The sequence below is a fragment of the Ahaetulla prasina genome, chromosome 8 (genome assembly GCF_028640845.1).
Source record: "Ahaetulla prasina isolate Xishuangbanna chromosome 8, ASM2864084v1, whole genome shotgun sequence".
Lineage (NCBI taxonomy): Eukaryota > Metazoa > Chordata > Lepidosauria > Squamata > Colubridae > Ahaetulla > Ahaetulla prasina.
In genome coordinates, this window is record NC_080546.1 from 45,586,561 (window position 1) to 45,599,769 (window position 13,209).

At 35.2% G+C, this 13,209-nt stretch overlaps 1 protein-coding gene across 2 annotated transcripts in view; it reads left to right on the plus strand.

The window, feature by feature from the left end:
- ANXA5 (annexin A5) overlaps window positions 1-13,209 on the plus strand; it is a 29,834-nt gene that overhangs the window by 5,227 nt on the left and 11,398 nt on the right. For both annotated transcript variants that reach the window (XM_058193162.1, XM_058193164.1), the window contains exons 3-7: window positions 4,002-4,086; window positions 7,674-7,768; window positions 8,423-8,536; window positions 12,549-12,639; window positions 12,885-12,964. In XM_058193162.1, the coding sequence (XP_058049145.1) occupies window positions 4,002-4,086; window positions 7,674-7,768; window positions 8,423-8,536; window positions 12,549-12,639; window positions 12,885-12,964 (465 nt within the window). The remainder of the gene's footprint in view (window positions 1-4,001; window positions 4,087-7,673; window positions 7,769-8,422; window positions 8,537-12,548; window positions 12,640-12,884; window positions 12,965-13,209) is intronic.

Sequence of the window (13,209 nt, forward strand, 5' to 3'; positions counted from 1 at the left end):
TTTTGTGATCCTCTGTCACTTGTCCCAAAAGTTAAATAGCAGAAGTGCTTGGTCTCTACAAAGTTGTCCAACTGGCTCCTGATTTAAATAAATTGATCTAATGCTATTTCTGGTCAAATAGAAAGTAACTAAAAGCTGTAGGATGCTTGAATGTAAATGTCTGAATTGAAAATGGTAGAATTAGGTTTTCCCAAGGCTAAATGTTCATAATAGATAGAAATAATAATTTTAGAGTCTAATTTGAATGCTATTGGAGAAGAGAATATAACGAGAGCTATCTTTTCACAGAATTATCTGAGGCAATATATTCAATTCCCAAATAAAATGGCTAAATTACACTAAATATGGCAGCTTGTGGGGCTGATATGAGTAAATGAGTAAAAGTATTCAGAATGTTTTCTTAAGGCATGTAGCTTTTTTCCTAGGCTAAGGAATGCACTTGGCTTTTGAGAAGCATGCAAAGATAAAAAGAATTAAGTCCAGAACGTGATAGAGTTTTGAATTGCTCTCATTTGCAATGAAATACAGTTAAATATAGATAGCAATTATTCTGAACTCATGCATGTAATAAGTTTTTTTAATACTAAGCTTTAGAATTTGAAAGTCTCTAGACTTGCAAGTGTCTGGAGGCCCCATTTGGTCAAGGATGTCAAATTCTATGATTTATAGTGTGAAAGTAGATTTTACATAAGAGATAGCATCTCTAATCGTGGATAGACTACATGATTGAAAGAAATAAAACTCTTCTGGGGCTTTCATTTGTGTAGAAGCTTCCTAGGTAGCAAAACACGTTAAATACGGATGCCTCCCTCCCTCAAGGTCAGCACAAAGCAGAGGATAGGAGAAAATAGGCAGTGATTTTATCCTTACTCTCTCTTTTTCATGAAAGACTTATGTTTTTAATCAAGATAAAATCCAATCCCACAAGGTTAATTAATGAAAACCCAGCTCCTTCTTATTTCATCTATGGAGAAGATATATATTCAAATATATTTTTCCCACATGAGTTCCAAATAACATGGGAATAAAGGAAGAAAAACAAGTTATTTCACCTGCTTTAACTTTGGTTTACAGCAATGAACTTTCATTTAAAAGTAAAACAAACATTAGTAAATTACACTAGCATGTCCTGCCCTAATTTAATCTTTTCTTTGCTTTGCATAACCCAGTGGCCAGCATTATCTTCTTTGGCTCTTGGCCAGCATTATCTTCCAAATGCTTTCATTTTGTTAGCTATTATCTACAGCAGGCATCGGCAGTCATGCTGGCCATAGATGGTAGAAATTGTAGAATACAGTTGGAGGGGCTCTAGTTGGAGATGAGACTCTTGGCTTATCATTTCCTTCATGCACTTCCCATTGCTCCCTACTCCCTGAGTAGACAAATAGTTTGATCTGAAATCTCTTACTGCAGCTTCAAGTAGTATTCATTGGATTAGTGGCTGGTTAATAGAAACATAGGTACAGTGACTGGTTATTCCTGCAAAGATTTAAAAGTTAATTAATTCCATTGTTTCTTTTCTTTAGTGTTTATTTTTAAGACTTTTTTATTTTGCTTTTATTATTTTACTATATGTCAAGGCAGTGAGCATAGATAATATTCCTTCTTCCTAGATTCCCCATAACAACAACCCTGTGAGGTGAGTTGGGTTTACAGAGAGTGACTGATCCAAAGTCCCCTAGCTGGCTTTCATGCCTAAGCACCTTAACCATTACACCAAATTAGTTCCTTTTTGTATTTACACAACAAAATCCTAGTCATTTAGTTACTTGCAAGATTAAGGTCTCAGTTCTTTGCATGGAATTATTTGTATTTCCATGTATGCATGGACTTGTTTTAAAATACTTTGTTGGAATTTGCTAGACTTGTGTTTCAATAAAGTGTAGGGATGAAAATAATAGGAGATATGCATAACCCAATTATTTAATGTTAGAAGATCAGATTCCATGTTTTCTTTTCTATCTTAAACATCTAGAATATGCACTCAAGTTATATAAGTTTTTGCTTTCATTCATAATATAACTGAATAAATTGCCCAAAACAGCTAGTTTCCTTGGGTTATTGGTTGGCCTTGTTAATTAGGACAAGCACTGTTTTCATAGTTTTCCTACCACCACCAAAAAAATAGGTCCCTGCCTGCTTTTCCAGTAGAAGAGCAGTCAGAGATGACCTGGGTTGGACATTATAGGGAATTGGAAGCATATCTAGTTTCTGATTGGCCAAATAATTAATACATGGCTTTCTTGTGAAGTACTTGGCAGCTAACTAATTAGCAAAGGAGGTCTCTTTGGAGCTTCCAACTTTGCAACCAAACACTTGTCAGCAATCCCCTAATTTAAGGGTTGGAGAGAGAGTAAGAACTGCTTGGCTAACTGCAGGAATGAATCTCCATACTGTACTTCTTAAGCGTCAAAGGGAGGATGGCTAGTCATTTATTCCACTTGCCTAAGAACTATTGGCATGGTTATTTTAGTTCGTCAGGATAGCTATCCCATTTGGACAGGGGTCTGCAAACTTGGCTCTTTTAAGACTTGTGGACTTCAACTCTCAGAGTTCCTCAGCCAGCAAAGCTGGCTGAGGAACTCTGGGAGTTGAAGTCCACAAGTCTTAAAAGAGCCAAGTTTGCAGACCCCTGCATTAGGAGATGGTGATTCATTTCAGGATTCAAAGACATGTATTTGTTGCCAAATTACAAATGACTAATATTCACATGATAGTTATACATTTTCTTTTCACTACATTTTGGTGGCTTTCTATGGTAATCCCTTTTGCTAATTTTTAACAATATTATGGACTTAATATGTGAATGTTTAATAATTGAACAAACAATAGCAGAATTTGCTTTCTGGAAATAAAGAATATAGCTAGTTTCTGAGAAGTTAAGAATGAGGAAGTAGTTGGTCCTCTACAGTGAAATGTACTGATATTGAAAATGTTCTCTCTTAGACTGAAATATTTTGATTTCATGCTACCACTTTTCTGTAACAAAGTGGGATCTAGAATAATTAAGGCTAAGGCGAGAATCCTGTTCTACTTAACATGTGTTGTGGGACATGTTGTCCCAGCAACACTTACAATTGGGCATGCTTAATGGGGCTGTTGGGAATTTAAGTTCAGCATTTATAGTATTGTGGTTGTTTATTACTGATTCAGATGAACAACTGAGAAAATGAAGGTCTAAGAATATGTTCTTGTTTCATGATTCATGTATGTAATCGTTAAGTATGCCACATATCAAAATAGTTTGTCCAACCTGGTGCTCTTTAGAATTGTTGGAACTATTCGTCAGAATTATTAAATGACTGGTTGCATATAGAGGATTGTGTTCCACATATACAGGTTAGACAGACCATAAATTATATATCAGAATTGTATTAGCTGATTTTATTCAAATCAAAGTTTTTTTCAAAGAGTAAGCTCTTTACAACTGTGTTCCATATAGCTCCTATATAAACTAATCACAGAATATGAATTATTTTTAATATAATTGTGCTATGAAAGAGCTGCCAGGAAGCGATTGATAAACTATTTTTTTATTAATAGCCTTTGGGGAAATTATTTTTAATTTTCAACACCTGTTTTATCAGTAAACTCTGGAAATGTTCTTTTCTTCTTTCTTGTCTGTAACAGAATGCCTAAACACATACATAACACATCGTTTTGTTACACAGAAAAGACCACAAATGCCTTCCTAAGGGATTGTTAAAAATCAGATTCCTAAACCTTCAAATTCTACTGTACAAGCTTTGCTCAATATCTGATTTGTAATATTTGAGTTCAAGCTTTTACCATATAAGAAAGCTTTGCACTCAGTATTTTAGTCCTGGCACAAATTTGCAAATTGTGCCAGATCCTATGGATTAATTACTGTTAGATTTACAGCAGATTATTTTCTAAGGAATCAATATTTAGATTTTCTAACTCATGTTTCTTGATTATCAGTTTTGTAATAAAGGTCAGTAAAAGGATGCTGCATGAACATAATTTTATTTTCCTTCTAGTATACAAGAGGTACTGTAAAAGACTTCCCTGGATTTGATGCCAAAGCTGATGCTGAAGCTCTTCGCAAGGCAATGAAAGGATTGGGTAAGCAGAAGCAAGATAATGCCCCATTGAAACTTTCCCCTACATACAGTTACTATTGTGTGAACTCTCTATAATCATCCCTCTCCTTCCTGTCTACTGTGCATTTGGGCTCAAATTTCAGTAGCAGAGAATCTTCATTGTGTAGGCTTCCAAATGATCTAGGCTCAGGAGCTAATTAGTTCAGGGAATGTTCAGAAATAGAGTCAACTTCCTTCTACAGTGTGAACATTAGACAGATAGACAGAGTAAAATAATGTTCAAGGATGTTGGATTATTTCTCTTTACAGGATTCTGATTGGATGTGAGATGAAATTGAAAATAGACCTTAAAATGTTCTTCTGGCAGGATCAGAAATATATCAGTATGGTTACCAAGTTCTCTTTATGCTTTGGCTTGGCATTATTTTCATTGGTATTTGCATAAGCAGATTAATAGCAGTAGCAGATTGCCCTCAACAATCTGGCTCCTCATTTTACTGATCTTTGGAAGGATGGAGAGCTGAGTCAACCTTGAGTCAGTCAGGATGACACATTGAGTAAACAGTATTTAGAATGGGAAGGGACCATTTAGGCCATTGAAACAAATCCCTTATACGGTATAAGAATCCAAATTAAAGCATTGCCAGTTTCTTCAGTATCTCTTCATAGTCCCCTTGTTGCCACTGTTGCTCTTTGAACATGTTCTAATTTTTCTGAATTATTAAATGGCTCTGCCTAAAGTTTTACAAATATTAGACCCCATAGTGCTTTACAGTGCACTCTGGGCAATTTACAATGACAGCATATTGCCCTTAGCAATCTGGCTCTGCATTTTACTGACCTCAAAAGGATGGAAAGCTGAGGCAACTTTGAACCCCGTCAGGATCAAATGCCGGGTTGTGGGCAGAGCCTGCAGTACTGCATTCCAACCCCTGCTCCTTAGATATACTACCCAGGTTGGATAGTATATGTAACTATAGTATAGGTAAAGGTAAAGGTTCTCCTCAAACATATGTGCTAGTCGTTCCCAACTCTAGGGAGTGGTGTTCATCTCTGTTTCAAAGCCGAAGAGCCAGCACTGTCGGAAGATGTCTCCATGGTCATGTGGCTGGCATGATTAAATGCCAAAGGCGCACGGAATGCTGTTACCTTCCCACCAAAAGTAGTCCCTAATTTTCTAAATTTACATTTTTTACGTGCTTTTGACTGGACAGAAGCTGGAACAAGTTACGAGAGCTCACCCTGTTATGCGGCACTAGGGATTCAAACCGCTAAAGTACTGATCTTTTGATTGACAAGCTCAGCATCTTAGCCACTGAGCCACCGCATCCTTTATATAACTATATATAACTTATATATAGTTATATAACTATAATATATGTAATTATTAATCTGCACTCGTATATGTAACTATTAATCTTTACATTTCAACATTGTTTCAATTGTACTATGTAGAATGTCTACGGGGATTCTTAATCATTTGGGTCATGGTTGTCCCAAAGGAATTTTCCCCAAAGAACTGAAGAAGCTAGAATAGAATAGAATAGAATAGAATAGAATAGAATAGAATAGAATAGAATAGAATAGAATAGAATAGAATAGAAATGAAATGAAATGAAATGAAATGAAATGAAATGAAATGAAATGAAATGAAATGAAATGTTATTGGCCAAGTGTGATTGGACACACAAGAAATTTGTCTTGGTGCATATGCTCTCAGTGTACATAAAACAAAAGATACATTCATCAAGAATCATAAGGTACAACATTTAATGATAATCATAGGGTACAAATAAGCAATCGGGAAACAATATAAATCGTAAGGATACAAGCAACAAAGTTACAGTCATAGTCATAAGTGGAAGGAGAAGGATGATGGGAACGATAAGATTAATAGTAGTGCAGATTTAGTAAATAGTTTGACAGTGTTGAGGGAATTATTTGTTTCGCAGAGCGATGCCGTTCGGGGAAAAACAGTTCCTGGGTCTAGTTGTTATAGTGTGCAGTACTCTATAGCATCGTTTTGAGGGTAGGAGTCGAAACAGTTTATGTCGAGGATGTGAGGGGTCTGTAAATATTTTCACAGCCCTCTTTTTGACTCATGCAGTATACAGGTCCTTAATGGAAGGCAGGTTGATAGCAATTGTTTTTTCTGCAGTTCTAATTATCTTCTGAAGTCTATGTCAGTGTCTTCTTGGATGAGAAGTAAAATGTTTTCAAAGAAAAAACCAAGAAAACCCAGTTGCCTTCTGAAAAAAGTTTATGTAGAATTTTCTTCAGACAATAGAATTATTGTTTCAGTGTTTAGGTTTTTTTTTAAACTGTAGTTCCTGAAAAGTTAATGACTGTCTCAGTATCTTTATCTTAACTTTTAGTCATACAAAAGCAATATTGACTCTACTTTATCTTAACTTTTATTAATACAAAACAAATTCTGAAGGCCAGAATAGGAAACAGATGGTTTATTCAACCTTGTTGATTTATACTGTCAGGCTCAAGCATCCAGAATCACTTGGGTATAGTCTCCAAAAGAAGCTTTATTGCTAGTCACCTATATTGCAAGAAATCTTGCCAGATTGACTGCATTTTCCTTGGGAATGGTCAGATAAGGCTTTAGGGATTCTAGGAGATGTCAGAGCTGTGCCGCTTCCTGCAATGCAAGAACTCCAGGCTTGGCCCCCTCTTAACACCTTCCTCCAGTCTAGTTGGAGATTCCACCACGTATATTGACTTAGTCAATATAGAAGAAATATGGAGGCAAACAGCGTGTTGAAATGTGGAGGAAACACTTCTATGAAAGTTTTTGCTAATCAGTGTGCTTGCTTATTCAAATCCAGTTAGCTGTGCAATCTTGTTCATAGTTTTGTTTTTTGCTTTTGAATGAGGGTACATACACATGCCTTCTATTATGAAAGCTGTCACAAAATTAAATCCAATTGGTTCCCTAATTATGTGGTGTCACTCAAAATTATTTCAAGTTCTATTGCTAGTTTTTGCTTTTTCTTCTTTTAAAAGATGCTCAGGCAGTGGATTTGAAAGAAGCGTAGGCCTTGATAATTATTCTTAATCATCCACACAAATTTGGTGGAAAACAATGCTTGAAAAAAGTAAGAGGATGGATATTACAAACTGGTCTCCTTTTGAAATTTTCTTTTGATGCAAATATTTTATTGGGTGACAACTCATATACATTCCATTTTTTAAAATTTACTGAATATAGGTGTATAGGTCATTTGTGCAGTAACTCACAGGTACAGTAATTGTGCAGTGCAGTGCAGTGACTCACAGGTACAGTAATGACAAAAAAGTAGCTTTGAGACCAATCATTGCATTTATGGCCTTCACAGGGATGTAAAGCAAAGGGAAGCTGAAATAATTGTAAAATCGCAATGTTTCACTTAGTGAGTGCTTTCCTTAATGACTGAGTTGCCGATCCCAGTTGTGGTCACTTAAGAAGTGAGGAGTACCTTTACATTAATATAGAGTTTTCCAAGTAAGAGATGATTTCAAGAATAGAACTATATGGACTTAATGTGTTTGTTTACATTCATTCATAAACTATTGCTGTTCTTTCAGTGAATGATTTTATTTTAACTTGCATAATTTAAGGAACTGATGAAGATCCAATCTTGAAGATTCTAACGGGCAGAACCAATGCTCAACGCCAGGAAATTGCAGTACAATTTAAAACACTTTTTGGCCGGGTAAGGAGGTGATTCTACTTGTGCTTTTTCATATTACAGATATTTCACAATGGTTAATGTTTTTGGTTGGCTGGTTATTACTTGTTTATTTCTCTTACTCTTCACTTCTGTACACACACACACATACACACACACACACACACACGTATGTATGTGTGTGTGTGTATGTATATATGTGTGGATCCGGGGCTCTATTATGGGCTGCAGATGCCTTCTGGCAGGCATCTGAAGGCGAAATGGAGGCCGGGGCGATGCATGCAAGTGGCAGCAAGTGGCCAGAGAAGAAAGTGAGGCAGGTGGGTGTGTGCGAGGTCTGGTAATTATAGCAGCTCCACCCCCTCCATCCCCACACTAGCTTATTTTTTACCTGTGTGCCTTGCCCCGGGTAGGCGGGGTCTTAATTAGGACTAATTTTGTGGTTGAGGCTTAATTTGATTTCATGTGCTCAAAAATATTATAGGCCTTTTCAAGGTGTGTCGTATTTTTGGAGAAACATGGTGTGTGCGTGTGTACACGTACACACATACACATACATATATCCATACATTTATATGGAATATTAATAAGGCAAGTTCTAGATGCAATAACTAGAACTGAAAGATAGTGTTGATATGCACTTCTCATTAATTACTCATTCTTTATTCTGTCATTTAGGATTTAGTCAATGACCTTCAATCGGAACTTACAGGCAAACTGGAGAAACTCATGGTTTCCCTGATGAGACCTGAACGGATTTATGATGCACATGCAATAAAACATGCAATTAAGGTAAAATGAATGGCACAATTTTAAATTAAAAAGTTTGTTTATTTAGAATGGAATCTTTCCTTTTAATTCTGATGTTAACAGTTATGACAATTGATCGTTTGGTTATAGTGTTAGTTTTCATTGTTAAAATAAAATTATTTTCAAATCAACAGATTTTAGCATTACCTGTGGGCTTGAATAAGAGTGTTGTTAAAAAACTATGTATAATATAATGTTCAGGTAACAATGCACCTATTAAATTACATTTGTGGTTGAATTTCAGTTCATGCTTTTCATCTATTGGATGATTTTTAAGCAGCTGTTTACAACTGTTTTGTATTAATTAAATACACTGTATAGAAAGAAGTAAGAAGGGCCAGGGGAATTCTATGTCCAGGATAGGAATTGGCTAAATGCTTACAGAAAAAAGGCAAACTGTATTTGAAGATAATAGCTAACTTTTATTCTCCCCCCCCCCCATCGTTTGGTATTTTGAAGGATATTTTGAATGTTTCTGCTTACTGAATTAAAATGGCGAGTGTGTGTGTGTGTGTGAGAGAGAGAGAGAGAGACAGACAGACAGACAGACAGACAGATTATTAGGACCCATGAAATTGAAAAGGGAAAGAAAAAGTTTTTGGAAAAGAAAGACAGTTGCTCAGTGCCCAGAGAATTGACAAAAAGAATAATAATAAAATAGCAAATAGAAACTGAATTGAAAAAAGTATCTTTGGAAAGGAGGATTAGACACATGGACTATATTTACATATTGCTGTAAATCATGTTTTGTTAAACAAAACATAATGACCTGGGATTTTGAATAATTCCAGTAACAAAAGTAAAGTGTGTGATAAGGAATTGACTAAGAATGTAAGTGTATAAATATAGAATGAATGAATCAGCAGTATTGATGCTACCCATTCAGAGGAATAAATTCACAAATAGAAACACTGCCCTCCCCAATTTCTTAAGAGGGTAGTTGCTCATTAGGTAGTTACTATTTGATGGTTGGTGCAAAAAAAAATAATGATAAAAGTGGAATAAAATGGTGAATAAGCACACCTGAACAAAATCATTTCATACTGAAACATTTTGTTGCAATTCCAGTTATTAAAGGCTAGTAATAGCAAGAAACTTCTATTTGATTAATTCAACTGAATATGCAAGTTGTGGATAACTAATATTAATATTTTTGTGGACAGTTTTCTGCTGTTATTCAGTTTCAGCATGTGAGTTAAAAATATTACTCTAAGTATTCCATCGAACCTTGTGATAGTAGGTAATTTCGTGGTATGTAGTATTGCAGCCAAATATTGATTTTTAATGCTAATATTTGAAGGAAGATAGATACAGTTTAACTTACTGAGTCAGTGGAAAAAAACCCTAATACTTAGGTTCTGATTCAAGTAACAACAGAAGAAAGAAGAGAAGTAGGTTGGGAAATCATGTGATTTTTCTTCCTCTTCTCTCCCATAGAAGCAGCAGCTGGGAACTTTGGAATTTTATGGCAGTCGCTCTGTGTTAATGATTAAAAAAGTATTGTTAATTTCATATTGATTGCAGAGTGACTAGATCTCTTTAGTTTTTGAAGCCTAGAACAAGCAGCCATTGACTATTTCTCCCGGGCCATTCAATTGCACTAGTTTTTTTTCTTGTCCACTTCAGCAACTAGAACTAGACATTTGTCAGGAAGTTTCCATCTGGAGAGCTCATGACTATTATCCATCTCTTCATAAGTGTAGGTGCATTTATGGGACTCTGACAGGGTGACAAATGATAGTTATCCAGATACCTGAAGGAGGAACCATTTTCTCCTTTACCAGCCCACCTGCATGTTGTGGTAAAGATCTTGTATGGGATCCCATTCTCTGAAATAATTTCTAAGGCTATAGTGGGTGACTTCAAACCAATGGGTTCTATGTGATCCCTTGGCAACCCTATTGATACCCCAGAACCCTTAAATCACACTGGAAAGTTTAGCCATTTTCCCCTAGTTTCTAAATTGTGCTATGCTATAATGTTGCCTTTGTTTCTCCTTAGTGCAGTATGTGAACCCATCCAGTGTCCCTTGTTCATCAGCAACAGTTAAAATTAATCCTGCTTAGTATAATATGAATTTTTAAGTGTTGAGTGTTTTTATTCTTGTATGCTGTGTGTTATTAAAACCAGCCATTTCTCATTAATATTATCAAATAAGCCAAGACTGAAATGTTTAGTGACCATTCGTAATAATGATGGGACTAAAAAAGTGACTTATGACTTTAAACTGTCACACCCCACCCTCTGGTCATAGGACCTGAAAAATCAATGAGGAATCCAGCTGGAAGTATCACAAGTTATGGTCATATGATATCTCACTTAATGACTGCACTACTTAACAATGAATTTTCTGGTCCCCTTTGTGGTTGTAAATTGAGGACTACTTGTATCTTCTAGTTCCTACACTATTATTTGGTTACATTTGGATCCAAAATAAGGCTATATCACTGACCTGTTATTTCCAAAGTGAGTGAGTTAAAGAGATAGTAGGATAGTGACCATGTGAATATAGTTTTTTTCTATTAGTTGTGTGAAACAGCTACCTAAACTTTTTACTCTAGTTGTACCCACTTCTATAACCATTATTGTGTCAATTGCCAGTTATGAAACATTCCTATAAATTTTCCAAAAATACTTATTCTATGCAGAAGTGTTTCCAATATATGGTAGGGATTTATATTTCATTCCAAAATTCCCAGAGCAGGAAAATAAATTGCTATTGGTTGCCCTCCATGAAATTGCTTATATAGTAGTAAGAGCAAAACTAACTTCTGATGCTAAGTCAGAGAAAAACTGATCCCTTAAAATATATTCCTTTGGCAGGAATTCCTTGTATGTAAATGATTACTAGAACAAAGATGCAACTAAATGTATTGGCAGATAAGTAAGTTGCAATTAACTAAATGCAGGAAGATGGAAATAGATCAATGTAATTATTAGAGTAGTTTAGGAAGGCTGCAAGAAAGAAATCTGCATAGTTTAAGAATAAATTCTTTATATAGTTCTAATCTGAATATAGCTCTTTGCAGTCTATCTGTATATACATTTTTATAGGTTTTATGCAGACTGGAATACCAAACGATCAAATATACAGTTTCCTTCATTAAACATAAGAAGGTTTTACTACCCTGTATCCCCCCAAATAAGACATCCCCTGATAATAAGCCCAGTTGGGCTTTTGAGTGCATGGCAATAAGACCAAGTGCTTATTTCAGGGTTCAAAAAAAATATAAGACAGGGTCTTATTTTTGGGGAAACATGGTGCTTGCTAAAAAAGTATGACAATTAATGTTCAAATGTTCAAAAAGCAATCCTGGCAGACAGATTTGTTAATTAATTATAATAACAAAAGTCCATTTTTTGTTAAACATTTGTTAATTTATAATTATAATTTATAATTTAACAAATTAACAATAGTAACAAAATTCTACTACTGCCAAAAATTTTTATTTTTTCTCTCATTCACTCCAAGAGTTGGCAGGAGAGACATATATAGAAAGTGAATGAAAAATGGGCTTAAGGACATAGTACCCTTTGCATCTGAGGTGAAATATGCACACCTAGGTGCTTGGAATACCTTAGAAGAAGATATAAAGGAAAGAAAAGCAATCTGAACTTTTCTGAATTAAAAAAACTGCTCTGCAAAATCTGTCGGACAAAAGGACTGTCTTACAAGAATTCATATTTTAGCAGTAAGCCTTGCCACATTTCCTGTATGAATCATTTGGAATCTATTTATGTTGTTTCCCCCACCCTTATGGATCATATGGTTAGCCATTCTTGAACTAAGAAATAGGCATTCTTGAACATTATGGATTTATTTCAAATATATTGGAGTTATGCTAGTATTTCTTTACATTCTGGTTATAAAGTAATTTTTTTTGATCTGGTATTGCAGCATAAAAGCAGAATTGTAGAAAGAATTGTAAGTCAGTTTGGTTGTTAATACTGTACTAAGAAAAATGATATGATTTCATGAACTCATTGGTTTCAGGGGGCAGGAACTGATGAACAAGTCTTGACTGAAATTCTTGCATCTCGGACACCTGCTGAAATCCGGAATATAAAGCACGTTTATGAGGAAGGTAACTTTTAGTTGTGGGAGTGTGGCATGTTTCTGGGGTGGGGAATTGTTAGATCTTTTAGCCAATTCTCTGAATACAATATGTTCTGTGCAGGGATAACTGCTTATGCCATTCTGAAATTTAAAATGAATGGCCTTTGAATAAAGGAAACACTTAGTCATGTATAATTCTTAAGAACTGGATTTTTTTTATTTTTAAATTCAAATTTTGTTTAATAATGCATATGATTTTGGATTTTTTTCAAGAATATGAAGCCGATTTAGAAGATCATATCACATCAGATACTTCTGGCTACTATCAGCGAATGCTGGTAGTTCTTCTACAAGTAAGCTCCTAAGATTGAAATCAAATTAATGTTTCAGAAATTGACCTGCTCTTATATTAACTTGTGTTCCTTGGAGATTTGGGACTGGACTTCGGAAACATATTGCAGGCTAGGGGGCTTTGTTGAGGAAGAAGAAAGGAAGGGTAGGTGAATGGATAGAGATGGTTTGGAAGTCACATGCCTTTCTCGAGCTGCAAGATAACTAACCTGATATATCTTTCTTTTCCAAATGATGACAAAAGTAA